This window comes from Bos javanicus, chromosome 15, assembly GCF_032452875.1.
Source record: "Bos javanicus breed banteng chromosome 15, ARS-OSU_banteng_1.0, whole genome shotgun sequence".
In the NCBI taxonomy this organism is placed as follows: domain Eukaryota; kingdom Metazoa; phylum Chordata; class Mammalia; order Artiodactyla; family Bovidae; genus Bos; species Bos javanicus.
Window position 1 is genome coordinate 66,446,988 of NC_083882.1, and position 18,727 is coordinate 66,465,714.

Here is an 18,727-nt window from a genome sequence, read left to right on the forward strand (position 1 = left end):
TTCAGGTAGTGGGAAGAGAGTGGGCTCACCTTTTACTAGCAAGATTACTAATCCTCTGAACGTCTGCTGACCTGTTCAGAATTGCCTTATATGTGTGTGCATTTGTTCTTGCGTTCATCTATTCATTTCTTCAAAAGTGAGACTCTCACCCTGTTTTTCCTGTGCTTTGTGATAGTGATTTTTGTTTTGTTAAAAATAATCACCTAGCTATAGGCAGCAGAAATGGATGAATGAAAGCAAAGCCCATCTTCTCTGTTCTTTCCCACTATCCCTAGAAATGTTATCCAATAACATTTTGGAGAAGTACAATAATGACCACCATTTGTTGAGCACTTACACTAGACACTTGCTTAATGTTTTATACACATTTTCTCATTTAATGAATCCATGTAGCCACCCCTTGAGGTAAGAATTAGGATTTCCATGTGTAGATGAGGAAACTGAACCTTGGAAAAGTTAAGTAAACTGTCAAAAGCTTCACTGTTGGAGTTGACGAACCAGAATTCAAAGCCACGTTTCTCTAACTTAGAAAGCCTATCTCTTGACCATTATACCAAGATGGGTGATTGTGAAGACTTCCTCTGAATCATGGAAGGAAGTCTGGATACTTTTTTCCTTACAGTTCTCCTAGATAATTATGTTTTAACACCCGAAGATAGTTGGAAAATTGTGTTGAGGTTTAAGTATGTCATTGATAGTTATGTAGCTCATATTAAATTTAAATTATATGGATTTTTTTCACTAGATTACAGTTCCCATAAGACATGCCAGTCAAACAAACCACAAGCGAAGGTTTCCACCACCCCTGTACCCTCCTTCCGCCACTTGCCCCAGTTCTCATTAGGTGATTAGCACCCTCAGCAAGAGTGCAGATTCTTAACAGTCTTCTAAAAATGCCTTTTTGTATCCAACCTCCATGCACAATCTGTTCAGAATCATCTTTCTGACCGCAGGTGTCCTTGAGAGGCTTGCGCGCTGGCAGTGTCCCGTCACCTCTGATGCATTCCCAGCCCCCCAGCCCCCCCACACCACTGCCACCCCCGCGTCTCCTGCCCAAGACTCGCACATACACAGCCCCGTTCTCTAGTTTCACAGAACTCAAAGTTCCTTAAACCTGCATTTTATAAACCGCGGTGGCTTTGCTCTTGCTATTCCAGTGCCCTCCCTGTTTATCTTCTGTTCTCAACCTGGGAAAGTCCTTCTTATTCCCCAAGGGGCGGTATAAATGCCACGTTCTCCGTGGAGCCTTCTCCCCCTTCTCCGGGAGAGGCTGTGTTTATCGCTTCTCTTCTGACTCTCCGAGCATTCCGTGTATGTCTTTGGTAGCACCCGTAAGACATTTAGGCGTAGTTCACTTTCTATCTAGTTCCCCTGCTCCGGAATGGGAGCTCCTAGAAGGATCGATCACGATGGGTTTTTTGTCTGTTTTCTTCAGTGCCCTGAGGTACGAGCTTCCTAATGAATCACACTGAATCCTTAGTGATGTTGATAATAACCTTTATTACATGCATTCTGTGTGTTAGGCACTGTGTTTGACATTTGTACACATTATTTCATTTAATTTCATGCTTACCCTATATTATAAAGACAATTTTTACCCCTATGTTACTAATTAGAAAATTGAAGTTAAGAAAGGCAAAATAATTTGACCAGGGTAGGACAGCAAGCAAGTAATGGAGTGAAGATTTGGACCAAGTGTCTGACTCCAGAGCTCATTCTCCTTTATACCTGTAAGATCAATCAGTCAATCTATCCATTAATCAAAAAAGTTCCTGGGGAGTTATCTCCAACCAAGAGATACAGTCTCTATTGACTGTATGACTAAAGAGGAGGACATCAAAGATACTCTGTCACCAGAAGGATAAATGAGGTCCCTTGGAGAAGGCTTGAGTGTCATTTGAAAAATCTTGTTTGGTCACAAAAAGAGGCTCAAAGAAATCTGCTGTGATCACTAATAAAGTTAGGCTCACAGAATACAGTACCTGGAAAAATCACCATCACACATTGCTTTTGTAAAGAGTGGATGAGAAGTAGAGAAATGTCATTGTTTGGCTGGAGAATGGTGTGGCTCATCAAATGCCAGAACTGTCCTTTTACAAAGAAGATCAAGGTCCTGAGTAATTAGCTGGCTTGCCCAAGGGCTCACAGCTAATAAATAACGGAGCTTGGACTAGAATTCCAGTTTCCCGAGCCCCGGTTTAGAGCCTTGAGCACATAGTGTGCTCCCTATTAGAGCTTCTGTGTTCATATTTGGAGGGAAAGGATGCCAGGCTGAGGCTGAAGTGTGCCTTTGAGGGGAACAGCTTGATGCTTTTGGAGCTGGTCAGCTTTTGCCTGAGACCTGCTGCTATTTTGGGCTCTCAGTTTGCTCAAAACTAAATACTGCCAGCCATACAAATAAAAGGCAAGGCTATTAGTTAGGCCTCCTAGGTCTGTGCATTCACTTCTCTGCTTGCAAGGGCAAATTATTAGTTCATCTCTGCTGGGCAGTTTGAACATAGGATTATATTAGCCCATGTCTTAGCACTTAGATGTCGACTAGCTTGTCTCTGTTGCAATAAATGTATAAGCTTTGCTTTCAGATTGGGAGAGAAGAGGGAAAACAAAAAAAAATCTCCATCAGTCTCTACTGATCCTGATTTCTTATGTTGTTTCTTTCTGTTTCTTTCAGGGCGACGAGGAAGAACCCGGGTAAGATCACATTACTGTGGTTTGTGTGTTCTCAGAATTGAAGTAGAGTGACATTTGTGGCCTTTGAAGGCCCGTGAAATATGACCAGTCAAGGAACAGCACAGATAAGGGATCTCCATCTTAAGCCGGGGGCTTTGAAGATCTTATTTTGTAAGATTCCCATCTCCCTCCCCATCTATGCTATTTCCTGTCTGTAACCTTCAGATAAAGATAAGCTTTAAAGTATACAATGATAGTAACTCTGCTTTATTCTGTAGCACATTCCGAATACCTTGTTAAGACCAGTAGGTACTATATTTAAATGGTAATTAGGTATCAGGTGGACTGAATAGATAAACTTTTGCATTGTTCTTTCTTGATTGGAATTGGATTGCCTTTTTTTTTTTTTTAATGGACTCTGGATCCAATATTCTTTATTTCTGACCCATAACAGCCTTGTGTCTGACTCAAGACACCAATACAGTGAACCCAAGGTCATAGGTGTACAACACTTTGTTTAGGAAGAAAAAAATGCTTCTTTGTGCTGTTGTTTCACCACATGAGATTTAAAAGTGCATTTTTTCATTGCCTCTGCCTCTCAGTGAACCTGGACTTTAGTTTACTTACCTTTGCTTCTTTCTGCTCAGCAGTGAGCACAGGCTCTAGGCAATGCTCTACCTGTGCTGTGAACACAATCAAGGGGCATTTGTACAAAGTAAAATGCAATGTCCAGATGGCCCCCTCAGTCACATAGGATCCAGGACGGTTAAGGCTGGGAGTTGTCAGAAAGATCATCCAGGCCACTGCTATTCAAACTTTAGTTTTAGTAGAAACAGCTTTTTTTTCAGATGGGCCTTGGGTAGAGTGTATACAAAGCATTTTTTGTCTGGTTAAAGTTGGGGCCACATCTACTCGTGAAACTTCTCTATTCCTTACAGTAGACCCTGAGGGGCTGGTGCACAAACCTAGGGTTCCTGAGAATTCAGTTTGAAAGTCACTCATCTAATGCAAGCCTCTCATTGAAGGAAGCTAAATGAGCTTCTGGAGCCAGGATTTGGTCCTTCTTTGTTCTTATTTACAAATACAATTCCTTCTTTTTCCTTTCTCCCTCCACCCATCCTGAGCCCCTGTCTTAGTGCCACATGTTATCCCACATCTGTATTCCCTGCTGCTTCCTTCCTTGGGATTGTAGTTCTCAGCCTCAATCTCGTTCCTGTCCTCTGTGGCCAGTGGAGCCCCCACTCTGAGCCCAGAGAGCTTCAGCGGGTCCCTTCAGGCCAATCCTCCAGCCATCCTCAGGAACAGGCTCCCTTTATATTGCGGTTCATTTCTTTCCTTCCTTCCTCTCGCCCTCTCTCCCACTCTCTTTTTCTCATGACCCTACTGTGTGTCAGGCACTGTGCTATACACTGAGCATATGTGAAAACTAAGACAGACATGGTCCCTGGCCTTGTGCGTCCTGAGTCTAGTAGGAGAGACAAGCACATGGCTGGGCAGTTATAGTCTGGAGGAAGTGCTATGATTAAGTGAAGTTTAGGCTGCTTTAGGAAGGGCTCCTGAGACAGTCTTGGAGAATAAAGGGCGGCTCACTATACAAAAAAGATCTTCACGACCAAGATAATCACGATGGTGTGATCACTCACCTAGAGCCAGACATCCTGGAATGTGAAGTCAGGTGGGCCTTAGAAAGCATCACTACGAACAAAGCTAGTGGAAGTCATGGAATTCCAGTTGAGCTATTTCAAATCCTGAAAGACGACACTGTGGAAGTGCTGCACTCAATATGCCAGCAAATTTGGAAAACTCAGCAGTGGCCACAGGACTGGAAAAGGTCAGTATTCATTCCAATCCCAAAGAAAGGCAATGCCAAAGAATGCTCAAACTGGCCACAATTGCACTCGTCTCACACGCTAGTAAAGTAATGCTCAAAAGTTTCCAAGCCAGGCTTCAGCAATATGTGAACCGTGAACTTCCAGATGTTCAAGCTGGTTTTAGAAAAGGCAGAGGAACCAGAGATCAAATTGCCAACATCCACTGGATCATCGAAAAAGCAAGAGAGTTCCAGAAAAACATCTATTTCTGCTTTATTGACAATGCCAAAGCCTATGACTGTGTGTATCACAATAAACTGTGGAAAATTCTGGAAGAGATGGAAATAGCAGACCACCTGACCTGCCTCTTGAGAAATCTGTATGCAGATCAGGAAGCAACAGTTAGAACTGGACATGGAACAATAGACTGGTTCCAAATAGGAAAAGGAGTACATCAAGGCTGTATATTGTCACCCTGCTTATTTAACTTATATGCAGAGTACCTCATGAGAAACGCTGGGCTGGAAGAAGCACAAGCTGGAATCAAGATTGCCAGGAGAAATATCAATCACCTCAGATATGCAGATGACACCACCCTTATGGCAGAAAGTGAAGAGGAACTCAAAAGCCTCTTGATGAAAGTGAAAGAGGAGAGGGAAAAAGTTGGCTTAAAGCTCAACATTCAGAAAATGAAGATCATGGCATCTGGTCCCATCACTTCATGGGAAATAGATGGGGAAACAGTGGAAACACTGTCAGACTTTATTTGGGGGGCTCCAAAATCACTGCAGATGCTGATTGTAGCCATGAAATTAAAAGACGCTTACTCCCTGGAAGGAAAGTTATGACTAACCTAGATAGCATATTCAAAAGCAGAGACATTACTTTGCCAACAAAGGTCCGTCTAGTCAAGGCTATGGTTTTTCCAGTGGTCAGGTATGGATGTGAGAGTTGGACTGTGAAGAAAGGTGAGCGCCAAAGAATTGATGCTTTTGAACTGTGGTGTTAGAGAAGACTCTTGAGAGTCCCTTGGACTGCAAGGAGATCCAACCAGTCCATCCTAAAGGAGACCAGTCCTGGGTGTTCATTGGAGGGACTGATGTTGAGGCCAAAACTCCCGTACTTTGGCCACCTCATGCGAAGAGTTGACTCATTGGAAAAGACTCTGATGCTGGGAGGGATTGGGGGCAGGAGGAGAAGGGGACGACAGAGGATGAGATGGCTGGATGGCATCACCAACTCGATGGACATGAGTTTGGGTGAACTCAGGGAGTTGGTGATGGACAGGGAGGCCTGGTGTGCTGCAATTCATGGGATGGCAGAGAGTCAGACATGACTGAGCGACTTAACTGAACTGAACTGAGCCAGAAAAGATTTTGTGTAAATGGAGGTCTGAAGGATGAGGAGGCAGTCAGAGGAGAGGCAGAGACAGGGCTGTTCCAGGGACGGGAGCAACTCGGGGAATAGCTCTAGACAAGAGAAGAGTGGAGGAAAGAAAGCAGAGTCCAGCTCACTGAGGGCCCTCACAGGCCTCTTGAAATGGGAGGGCATTAAATAATTTAAAACATGAATTAAACCTGAGTAGATTTGCATTTTGGAAGTCTCGTCTGCATGCTCGTCTGCATGCAGAAAGGGAAATGAATGGGAGGTGTTTCAGAGCCTGGGAGACTAGTTAGACCAGGCTCATGATGATGGGAGCCTATATCAACATCTTCTCTAGTTATTGACCAATTTTTCAACATTTTACACAGACCTTTGGTTTAGACAAACTCATCAGATTATCTGTAAACCTTTGGTTTAGAAAAACTCCGCCTCTTCTCTCAAAACTAGCTCTAGCTCCTTAAAATCCAGACAAAGCAGAGTCCTAGACATTTTCTTCCCCAGAGAGAGGATTCAAGCAAGACCAATATAAAGAAAACCCTTCAGCCGATGTAGTGTACATGTTCTGCATATAGAAATGGCATTTCTGTGAGTGTCTGGTTAGGATGGACATGTTCATCTTGTCTTTATGACCACTTGCCAGAGTCATGTTGACCTTATGAAGGGACCTTATGAAGAGATTAACTGCCTTCAGAGATACTGTTCAGTATGAGATACTGGCTTCAGAATTTAATTGCAGATTCCTTCCTGTCATTTTGACAAGATAGTGGTGAAGTGTTTAGAGTTTCTTTGGGCTTCCCTGGTGGCTCAGTGGTAAAGAATCCACCTGCCAATGCAGGAGATGTGAGTGTGATCCCTGGGTCTGGAAGATCCTTGAAGGAGGAAATGGCAACCCATTCCAGAATTCTTGCCTGGAGAATTCCAGGACAGAGGAGCCTGGCAGGCAGCAGTCCATGGGGGGTCGCAAAAGAGTCAGACACCAACTAAATAACAACAACAAATAGTTTCTTTACTAGCAACCGAGATATCAAGCTTTCTCCCTCAAGCCAAGCTGCCATGGATGTCAGTAGGGATCTGTTGGACTGGAACTTATTTGGTAAAATGAGCACTTGAAAAAAGCGTGTTCCAGTACGGCAGAAAGAGTCAAATTTTCCTTTTACCTTTTAAATTCCTACCTGGTTCCATTCAGTTTGCGTTGAACTACCATTTGGCTCAGTTTGTTCCAATTAACACCTCAGGGCAGATTGCCTTTGATCTGAAATTTCTCACCTTTATGATATACACTTTACCATCTCAGTAAGCCAGAGTTTTGTTCCAAAGGTTTCTGTATTGCTGACGGTGTTAAATGAGAGTTTGATGTGTAAGGAAGACAGACGGAAGTGTGGGTCTCCCCGCATGGGGGACGGAAGAGACATGAATCTGGAGACGCTGTGTTCCAGGTCTGCTCGGAGTTTCACACCTGTCTCCTTTGCTAGTATTCTTACCACACAGCTCCTTCCCCTTTCTGCACAAAAGTCCAGGGAGAAATGGATTCCAACCACTCTCTATGGTGGTCGGAACAAAGGAAATATCCTGTCCTTTTGAAGCATATTTGTCTGAAATAGATCTATATTTTCCTCCATTCCTTCCCACTAGAGTCTCCCTGCCTTCTCTCTTTTCACTTTTCCAGCCAGTGAGATTTGAGGTGGCCAAGAATTTGTGCTTTTGGCCATGTCTGTTCCTTGTTCTGAATTCTGCTGTGTACTTTTCCTACTAGTTAACAACAATGATAATCAAAGATACCATTTTTTAAAGTTTTACTGTGCACAAGTGTTTTTTATATATTCCCTTTTAATCCTCATGTAAAGCTTATGATGGAGCTACTATCCTACTTGTAAAAGAGAAGAAATGAACACTCAGAAAGATTAACTTGCCCTGGATCACACAGCTAGTAGAAGCAGAGCTAGGATTTAAATCTAGTCTGGTTTCAGAGCTCATGCCCTCAGCCATGATGCGTACTGTCTCCCAGGGGCCAGCCCATTTCTCTCTGTGACCCTGAATGAAAGGCATGAGGATTCACACTCACTTGTCAGAGCATCACTTTGATCACATTCCTCTAACCTGGGAGTTCTTACTTGCGTTGACGTTCAAATGTTACGGCCTCTGTGTTCTGCAGGCTACTTTTCCTCTCCTTAGCCTCTGTGACCGTAAGGGGCTATTTCTTCATCTCATCCTCACACAATGCCCCCTGAGGGTCAGCAGTAAAAGGAGTGCTTTTAGACTCCCTTGGGAGCAAGCAACCAAGCCTTCCTTTGACCTTGCAGAATCAGCTGCCTCTCACTTCTCAGTAGTCCCTCTTCAAATCCATGATACAGTTATACAGATGACAAGGATTCTTGGAGGGAGTGGAGGAACAGAAGTCCTGATATGTAGAACATGGATATTAACCACTGTGGAATCACCTTTTAAGAGGGTATCTTTAAAGCCCATAGTGATTTTTTTTTTTTTTCCAAGCCAAAGGGAAAAAAAAAGCAATTTACACTTTTGGCAGCAATTTTCTGTCTTCTCTATGCTATTATGGGAGATCTTGTGTTTGCTCCCTCACAGATTGGCTCCTTCTCTACTCCTGCTGGAGCCTGCTGAGAAGTAATATATATTCAAGGAGAGGAGGCGGCAATAGGTTCTGCTGCCTTGAAAGCTGTTGTGTAGTGGGAGGAAGTCAGAGAGGGAAGGACCCTTAAACCCGTGTGTTCTGAGGATAAAGTAGCAAGATCAATATTAAATTTTCATTTGCTATCGAGATTTTCTCTGATTTTTTTTTTCTTTTAACTAAAAGGAAAATGGCGTTTTAAATGGTAACAGCCATACTGAGGATTTCTGTAGAATTTTTCATCTCCAGAGCTGGCTCTTATTCAGGCAAAGAGCTCCCGCTGAGATCAGTGTGAATCTGACCATGCTGATTCTGTGATCCGACAAACAGTAGTTCTGAGGAAGCAGGAGCTCAGGGAGAGTCAGCAGACCCACCTTCTGTTCTTGGTAGGGGACAGACTGAGTGACCGTGGGCAAGTCATCTAACCTCTTTGTCTCTGTGTAGCTGGGTTTTATTTTCCTGTAAATACTAGCCCTTCTTTGCCCTATTCTGCCCCCAGTTTTTGGGAATATAGTGTGTGTAGGAATACAGTCATATATCAAATATGAAATGAAAATAATTGCTTATAGCAGATTATAGATTCTATAATTTGGTACAGTTTTTTCCTCTACATTTCTCAATTTTGTTTCTTTAAAAATTTTCTTGGTTCTATATACTAGGTACTCTTTCCCCCCACGCCCTAAAATAACAACTATATGCATGTCCTCAGATCTGGCATTTCTCTTCCTAATTACTTAGTTTGTAGAGATAAGAGGGCACTAAGTCAGTGATAGACTTAGGTATCTTTTATCCTCTGATGGTAAATTTGTGGTTTGGTATTTACATTGTCTTCATTTAAGAAGACCTAGGTGGAAGCCAAAGAAAATGGCTCTGATACTTGGGACATTGAGTGGAACTGTCAGGATTGCCTCTTATCCTCACGTGGGGCTCTAACATCTAAGTTGGTCTTCAGCACAGAGAGTGTCTTTGCTGTCACATTTCCCTCTTATGGAGCCTGAGCTGACTTAGTTTTCCTCTGCTGATGTGACTTGTTCATCCTCTCCTCACCTGGATGAAGGATGAAGCCATGCAAGGCATTGTACTGTCTATCTTTAATAAAAGCAGGCCTTCTTCCTAAAGTAATTGATTTTCATATATTTGCCTGTGAGAGCCACAGCTCTATTTTATTTTGTGTGTATTCGCCAATAACCAGAGAATCCATTCACAGCTGGAAAATTCAGCCAAGGTGACTCTAGCTTATTCTACGTACTTTACAGTGGGAATGCTAGCTAGGAGCAGCCTGCCTTTTTTTGGCTTCATAATGCTAAGAAAAAAAGGCCCAGGAGGAAGAGACCTGGATGTCACTTTTCATAGTGTGGTTTTGTGCTAAATCAACTTTGGTTTCCCATCCAGTGCGTACTTATGATGCTTGGCAGGCTTACCTTGTTTATATGCTTGACCTCAGAGCTCATCAGAATAACAGTCACTTTTAGGAGCTCTGTTCCCTTATCTCTTTAGCAAGTAAAATTGCAAAGGAGTTTTCTCATTCGTTTGTTCAGAAACATTTTCAATTGTCTACTCTGTTGCCAGGCCCCATGCTAGGCCTCAGAGATATGAAGATGAAGACAGACTTTGGCTGTGTATTTGAAGATCTCAAAGTCTGGTTCAAAAGAGAGAACTAAGTAAACAATTTTAATTTCACATGTAAGGGTAATATAGTAATTATAATATTATATTATATTAATTATATTATAAAAAAGCATTTATTGAATGCCAACCACATTGTTGATGCTGGGAAAGACTGAGGACTGGAGGAGAAAGGGGACGACGGAGGATGAGATGGTTGAATGGCATCACTAACTAAATGAACGTGAATTTGAGTCAACTCTGGGACGTAGTGGGGGACAGAGGACTCTGACTGCAGCGCTGCATCCAAGGGGTTGCAGAGAGTCAGACACGACTTAGCAGCTGAGCAACAGTAACATCAGTGACGCCATCCAACCGTCTCATCCTCTGCTGCCCCTCTCCTTTTGCCTGAGATCTTTCCCAGCATCAGGGTCTTTTCCAATGTATCAGAAAGTACTTTAAACATTTTTTTTTAATTTCTCACAACAGTCCTAATAAGTGGTTAATACATTATCTTCACTTCTCATCTGAATGAGAAAACCGAGTTGCAGAAAGGTTGTATGTACACCAACAAGGTCACTCAGCTGAAAAGTGGTAGAGCCAGTATTCAAATTCAAGTACTCTGATTTAAGACTGCGGGCTCTTGACCACTACAGTACAATGATTCTCTACAATAAAGATGTTGGATGTAGAATCAGGTACAACTAACTCAAAATAGAGAATCAGAAAAAATAGCGTTTGTGCTGGCTTTGAAGGATGGGTGTAGGGATTAGCTTTTCTAGACAGACAGGGTGGGAAGACCATGCAAGCACAGAGATCAGCCTTTCTGAAGGCTCAGAGGGATGTAAACTCTTGTGCTGTGTGGTAAAGGGTGAGTAACTGCATGACTGGCCTGAGGCAGGAGGTGGGACTAACGGGTGGCTGAGTCTCCCTTGTCCAGGGTCTTGTGTGCCATTTGAGGCACCAGATGATTTATACCGCTTCCTGTGGGCTTTGCCTCTTGAGTACAGCAATGCCCTCCCTATTCATAGAAGAAATGGATGGACTTTTGAATCGTAGGGGTCTCCTCCTCTAGTCATAGCTCATGAGTTGTTATGTGTAAATTGTTTGCTTTTTTTGTGCCTCAGTTTTTCCATCAAATTGCACATCTTAAGCTATACTGAAAGGACATGTAGTTTATGAAGCATTAAAAGTATTCTCCTTTTGGGTTTCTTCTTTATATAGAAAAGCAACTGAGATATAGTTGTAAAAGGAAATTGTTTGTTTTTATCTTATTTATACCTGTTTTGACAGCTCCCACCTTCCTCTAACTTAAAGCCAAATTTGGAGACTAGATACCTGGTTCCTTCTAAATTAATGGAGATAAGGAATACTAAAGCACCAGCATTTTCCGAACAGATTTAAGGCTCTAGATGTTTCTTAGAAGCTAGTCAAAGACCTAAATTGATGTCACAGGTATCCCTGAGTTAGATCCAGTGCTGAATAGTCTGGTTGGAGCCTAATTCTCTTCTTCCTTGTTTAATCTTCATAAACATTTTGGACTGGCACTAAGCCAGTGATAGGTGTTACGGAGTCACAAAACTCCAGTCTGTATTTTAAGAATAAGTAAATTTAATGTCCTTGGTTCTGCCCCCTCCTCACCCCTGGCAGCCGCAGCCAGATGTCGTTGGTGGTGTCTTTTTCATTTTAGGAGAAACCTGCTGGTCTCTAGCATCTTCTTACTACCTCTCAGTGAGAGGCAGGCAAGAGGTGAATAATTCTCTTTCCCCAATAACTTCCAAGGAGCCTTCCTTTTTCTGTAAGCTCTGCATGGCTGAACTGCATTCACCTCTTTACCCAGAAACCCACAGCAGGTGTCTGTACCAGATGCTGGGAGCAGAAGCTGGTGTGTTTTTTGTTTGGGGCTTTTTCTTTTCAAGATGGTATGAAGTTTTGGAGTCACTGCGTGCAGGTTTCTTTAAAACTAGAACTACAAGGAGGGAGCTTCAGAACATGAAGAAGGTGGCCAAAGGCTGAGCTAAGACTGGGACACCCTAAATGGTGACGTCTTTGCCAAGGAACAGTACTCTTGTGCCTGTCCTATTTGGGCCTGGGACCTAACTGTGAGTGGTGGTAGGTTCATTAAAAAAAAATAAAAATAAAAAGACTTCTTTAGCCAGAAGCAGGGGTATTAGGAAAGAAAAAGACTTCCTTACATAAATGCCTCATTCCCCCACTTCTTAGTACCACTACCAATTGTTCCCTGTAGGTTGTAACGTGGTTGTAAAACAGGAAAGTGTTTTGTTTCCTTGGCGAGTACATGCCTCCTTCCCCCCCTGGTTCTATCAATTCTATTTAAAGGAAAGTGAGACTGAGCGTGAGAAAAACAGTGCAGAGAGGGAGGAGCTGACAGAATTACAGAGAAGGTAGGCAAAGAAGCATTTCTCAGCTGTCCGTGGCTGCTAGATGCATCGGTTCAGATGCTGTGGGGCAGTGTACCGTATTATCCTACTTCGCAGATACTGCCACTCAGACAAGGACCGGTTAAAACCGACCTAGCTGCCAACTTTGCCCTGACTTTCAGGGCTATTCAGGATTAGCACCTAAGCAGCTGTCATAGTGATACCTGCTTATGTGTTGTACCTAAAATAGGAGTCAGACCTACATATATTATTTCAAAGCTTTAAAAAAAAAAACCTCTGTTAAGTTTAGTTATTCCCATCCCCTTTTTACAGATGAAGAAATTGATATTACAAGAAGTTCTTAGGCAGTGGTCACACAGTTAGAAAGGATTAGAACCCAAATCTGTCAGGCTTAAAATTCTGTGCTTTTAACCTGCACACTACATACTCTCATTCTCAGGAGATGGAAGATTCGTATCTTCCAACATCTTGGCTGGCAATAAGTAAAGTTAATGGATGGAATGGTGACAAGCCAACAGGGATTTGGCATTTTTATCAGAAAATGTTGTTTTCATTTTCTTTATTGAATGCCAACAGCAGTTTGTATGAGGCCGAAGTCGAGGTGGAACTTGCCAGGAAACTGCCTAAGGTGGAATGGACAGAAACTTCTCTCCCCAGACAGGTAAACATTAGTTTACTCCCTGGCTTTTGTGGAGCCAGCAACTGCCATCGCCTCTTCTGAAAGAGCCACTGTTCACCCGGTGGCAGGTGCAGGCCAACTGTTGCCATGACAACGGCAGGAGAGGCAAGCAGTTTAATTCCAGAACTGATAATTAACTGGGGGGTGGGGTGGAGGTGGGGAGAGAAATGGGGGGATAATTGTTTCAGGAGGGAAAACTTAGCAATTACCAGCAAGCTGCACAGATAAAAAGGCCAGGCACAGACGTCCCAGCCCAGCATGCCCCTGGAACTCAGCACTCATCCCTTCTGGTTAGGAATTTTTGATAAATGAAAATGAAGGGTCGAGTCCCCAGCCAATCAAGACTCTTTAAGTACCAAATAAGGAAAAAGGAAGTGATATAGGCTGTAAGAAAGAAATGCAGGGGGCCAGATAAATGACTACCCTAAATGACATCACCCAACCAGCAGCAATCCAGAAATGTTATCTAAACTCTGCAGGAGGAATTCATGCCTGGAGATAAAACAAGACCCACAAGGTGTACCCACTGTGAGCGTCTACTTCCATGGATGGAATCCAGGAGAGTAGCTTATTTTTACAGAGGTGATGGACTTGTTAAGGTCATTGATCATCCTGGCTATTCATCTGTCAACTCCCCAGAGACCACAATAATGAACGTGAGCTAAGCATTCCACATGGGTCATCTGTCTCATGTAATCCTTACAGCAGCCTGGGACAATGGTGCTGTTCTTATTCTCGTATCAGACTTACACATGTTCAGTGCTTTACCCAAGGTCACAGAGCTAGTAAAGCAATGTACTGAATCCTATTATCCTATTGATTTGTGTTTTTAAAGTAAAACCTATAGTACTCTGTGGGGATGTCATGGTCCCAATCTAGAGTAAAATCAGGCTTAAGTAGATACAAACAGTTTACAATAAAAAGGACAATATTTTTTTTTCTAGTAGAATAAAGATAAGCTACAAAATAAAAATTACTAGATAAGCAGTGCTGGAGAATGTCCTGTCGTGGGTTTGAGATCTGTCAGACTCATGGTTCACAGATTAGCCCTGTGTCACAGATCAGCTCTGATCAGATGACCTAAGTGTGAGTCAGGATTTCTTCCAGACTTGTTCTGTGGCTCAGGGCAGGTTAAGGCTTGGATGAGGAGCTGACATTGCCCAATGCAAAGTAACTGTCCAAAACTCCTCTAAAGATAGATTTTCACCAAACTTCCATGCTTTATGTATTTTTCATGGGAAAAACGCCATACGTATATAGCAAGACCTCCCTGTATCCCAGAGTATGTGTGTATAATGCACATACATGACATCCCAGAGTACGTATGTATAATGCACATACATGACATCCCAGAGTACGTATGTATAATGCACATACATGACATGAGAGAGAAATAAATAAAGAGTTGGCAGGGGGGAGGGGAGAGGGAGAAAATGTGGGGAAGGGAGAGAGAAAGATTTTACTTTAAAACAGTGAGTCTCTGAAAGGAGAAACATGACGTTCATGCAGTACCTACAGCGCATTGTTCCAGGCGTTGTTCTTTGGTGTGCAAATATAGTTTAGAGCAAAGCATTCATGGTCCACATAGCCCTCAAAGAGCTTACAGTCTGAAATCTCAAGTAAAGACTGAAGAATGTAAATGGTATGTAATTTAAAAACACATCTTAAAGAAAGCCGTTAATTCTTCTTTTAAATCCTATTACAAGAACTAAAACTTGCCCAGTCCTTCTGGCTAGTAGGCAAATGTGTAAAAGATAGAATACAAGAGAGACTTAGATTGATAATCACTACTTAAAACAATGAGCTTCCCTTCAGTTTGTCAGAGGTTTGACAAACTAGTAAGTTGATGTTGCCTTTGCAAATGAAACAATATCAAAATTTGGGAGCTCGACTGACACAATAATTTTGCTGGAAAATGTAATTTTGTCTGCATAATGGAAGCAGGATTACTTCAAGGAGATCTCATTAATGTGCGTTCACCTACAAAAAGCAGTGTAACCTTTCTTATTAGATTATTGCAGGGTCATGATGCAAAAGGCAGTTGGAATAATTCTCAGTCTTTTGTTCTAAGAAAATAAATTAAGCACTGTCTAGGAGTCTAGATATAGAAATGGAAATCATTGAAGACAGAAAAACAACATAGTCACTCATTCTGCAATTTATATAACCTTTTTTTTTATTTCTGTAGGTTTCATTCCACTTACCATTTATTAAAATAAATTATATCCAATGTCTGTTATGTGCCAGGCAGTGCTAGATGTTGAAACTGTCATGGAAATCAAAAGCCAAAACAGTCCCTTTTTGCTTGGTGCTTACCTTATAGCAGTTGGTCTCTCCTCCCCGTTTCAGAGCCATACATCTGTTCTCTGTTCAACTCTCCCCAGTCTTAAAGAATCAGCACCTTACTAAAAAGATGCTTGTCACGTGCAGTTATAAATGGAAATCCCCCAATCCTGGGCTTCCAAGTATATTAGACTGAACACTGATTGAGTTGTTGACTTAGTCTTTTAAACTAGGGTTCTAGGGTCCAGTAAGTCTGGCAAATGCCACTTATTTACCCAGCTCTTGAAGTTCCCCAAGTACCATGGCATAGTAAAGGCTTTGAGCACTCCTATAAATAGTAAGACTGACTGACTTTGTTTCACCCAGCATTCCCAAACTTCTTGACCATAAGGATCTTTTATCCCCTATCACATAAATACCCTTTAGCACCAGTGTTCCTCAGCTGGAGGAATGTGGCTCATCGTCCACTAGATATTAAGAACTGTTGCTGATGAATCGCCATCTCGAAAGAGAGTATAAGAGACGAAAGACAGTTGTAGTAGGAATCCACATCTCTTAGGTTGAAATCTTGTTGTATTTTTAAAAAACTAGGTCTTCTGAACCATTTCTCTACTATTATTAATTTATGTCCAATACAAATGGGAGGGTAGCTATCAGAGGTTCAAATAATGGAAACAGATACACCTTCCTGGAAAAAGAAAGTCTGAAGCGGGCCACTGGGAATTTTTTTAATTGACATGAAAATGAGACTTGGATGTCCGTGATTCCTTTCAAAAATAACTTATCTATCATAAATCAGTTTTTTGTTCTTCGGGTCTTAATAACATAATTCATTTCACTCTTAACAATAAAAAAGTTGTAATTCCTACATATCCCAAGCACCCAGCATATTATGTAGTACAGAGCAGACTCTCAGATACTGGTTGAGCGAATGACTGAGACAGTGACACGGAACGTTACTAAATACAGTGCAATACGGAAAAGTGGCATTGTTCCAGTTTTAGGTCAGTGTATAAAGTGAGTGTATCCCTTTGTCATATGATAGTGCCAGGCTTAATCACAAGTTGAGGGAACCAAGAAAATTTATATGTATAGAAGTATCTTTCAAGCTGTTACATGCTAGGTCTAAGGAGTTGTCCTGTTTGGTGTTTTTTTTTTTTTTTTTTTAACCAGTGATCATGGAGGTGCTCAGTATTCTGTGTGTCAGAAATTGCCCCAGTATGACCCGGCCCTAATGCCAAGTGGATTATATACCAGGATTGCAGTATCCTGACTTAAAGAGAGGAAGGCCGTGAGACTAGGATGTCAGGTCTTTGATAGAACTTCTCTGTCCTTCATTTTGTCATCAGTCGTTTAGGGGCCATAGAGCACCCATTCTGTCTGTATTAATGATTGAGACAACATATGTGAATAATAGTATATAATAAATGCAAATAAGAAATGTCAATGAAGCTCCATGCCCTTCGAAGTATAAGCATGAAACAAGCAAAATGACATAAGGATAAGCCTTTTCATAATACTATTTAAGACATAACCTGAGGTTCATATCTGAATTATTTAAACAGACATTTATCAGAAGTAACAAAAGAAACAGGTAGGTTACCTTTGATTCAGCACCTTTACAATTTACATGATATACACAGGTGGCTCAGTGGTAAATAATCCGCCTGCTGAACAGGAGATGTGGGTTTGCTTCCTGGCTTGGGAAGATCCCCTGCAGAAGGAAATGGCAACCCACTCCAGTACTCTTGCCCCAGAAAACTCCATAGACAAGGAGCCTGGTGGGCTACAGTCCACAGGGTCACAAAAGAGTTGGACTCGACTTGGTGACTAAACAACAACATAGACATCTTATTTCCTTATTCAAACAAACCTGAGATGTAGTTTTGCTTACCCCCATGTTACACAAATGAGAAAGTTCAGTGACAGTAAGTGATCTGCTCAGGGTCGCCCAGCTAGAACTAGAGGTGCCTGGAGTCAGAACTTGCAGTGAGGTCTTCTTGTTCTCTGTCCTGTGCCTTTGCCCTCACAGCTGCTTTTGTTCAAAACATCGCTCTTGCTTTTCTCCTCCCTCTGCAGTGTGTTCTACCCTTGACTTCTCCTTCTCAGTAAATGGCATCATCATGTCTCAAGCCAGTAACCTAAGAGTAATACTCAATATCTCTCTTTTCTTCACATTCCACATCCAAGTAATCAGTAAATTTTGTCAGATTTACCCTCATCTATACATCACATCCAAGAACTTCTCTCCGCCACCCACTCTCCATACTGGTCCAGGCCACATAATTTCTCTGCAGGCATTCTACTGGCATTCCCTTATGGCTACTCTTACTCATCTTTCCCCTCACTGTAACCACCCCCACCCGCTCCCGCCCAATCCATTCTGCACATAGATGCTGAAATGTTCTCTTAGGATACAAAGGAGGTCATCTAATTATTTAGAATGCCCCAAGATGAAATATATCATGTCTGGAGTTTGCTTCAGAATCCCCTGGAGGAAGAGGACCTATAAAGTCACACAGGAGGGGTTCTACCATCCTCACGCCTGCTGTTCCCCCCCGTGCTCACTGCAGCCACACAGCTCTCTCACTGTCCTTCAGACGGAGGGGACGGTCCTTCACTTCAGGGCCTTCATGCTTGGGTTCCCTTCTGCCTGGGTGTTCCTCCTCAGATCTTCACACGGCTCATTCCCTCTCGTTCTCTAAGCCTCTGATGAAATGTTGTCTCTTCGGACCTTCCTTCCCTGCTTTGGCTTTCTGCTATCCTTGTCACTATGTTAAAATGGATTATATATATGTAACTTATTTTTCCCCCCACTGGAAGTAAATGTCATGAGGGCAAAAGCTTTGTCTTTTTCACCACTGTTCTCTCAGTGTCTGGAAAGTGATAGGCACACAATTAATCTGAATAAATAGCTATGCAAAACCTGTTTTCGAAGTTGTGGAGAGAACTCTGGTTTGGAATAGGAAAACCTTAGATGCACTGGCTTATACTGTCAGTCTGTCACCTCGTGCAGGTCATTTACCTTCAGCCGTGATTTGCAAATCTGCTTTTGTTATCCTCCAACAGCCTGTGAGTTTCTGAACAGTGGCAGCTGAACTTGGTTTTTCTTCATCTCAGTAGGAGCCATAGCAGGTCTGTTACACTATTCGCTAACTGTATACACGAGCAATACTTAGTCACGTTCCAGGCTTGGAAAATGACTGACTTGGACTCGTGAACCCTTGGCTATTCCTTAGATGATAATGATCATGGCCATAATAGCAAA

At 42.3% G+C, this 18,727-nt stretch overlaps 1 protein-coding gene across 4 annotated transcripts in view; it reads left to right on the forward strand.

Annotated features, from left to right (window-relative positions):
• Positions 1–18,727, forward strand: part of TRIM44 (tripartite motif containing 44) — a 113,784-nt gene that overhangs the window by 53,157 nt on the left and 41,900 nt on the right. For 2 of the 4 annotated variants that reach the window (XM_061381141.1, XM_061381140.1), the window contains 2 exons: positions 2,672–2,691; positions 13,074–13,158. In XM_061381141.1, coding sequence (XP_061237125.1) covers positions 2,672–2,691; positions 13,074–13,158 — 105 coding nt within the window. The remainder of the gene's footprint in view (positions 1–2,671; positions 2,692–13,073; positions 13,159–18,727) is intronic. The other 2 variants (XM_061381142.1, XM_061381143.1) reach the window with 1 other exon arrangement.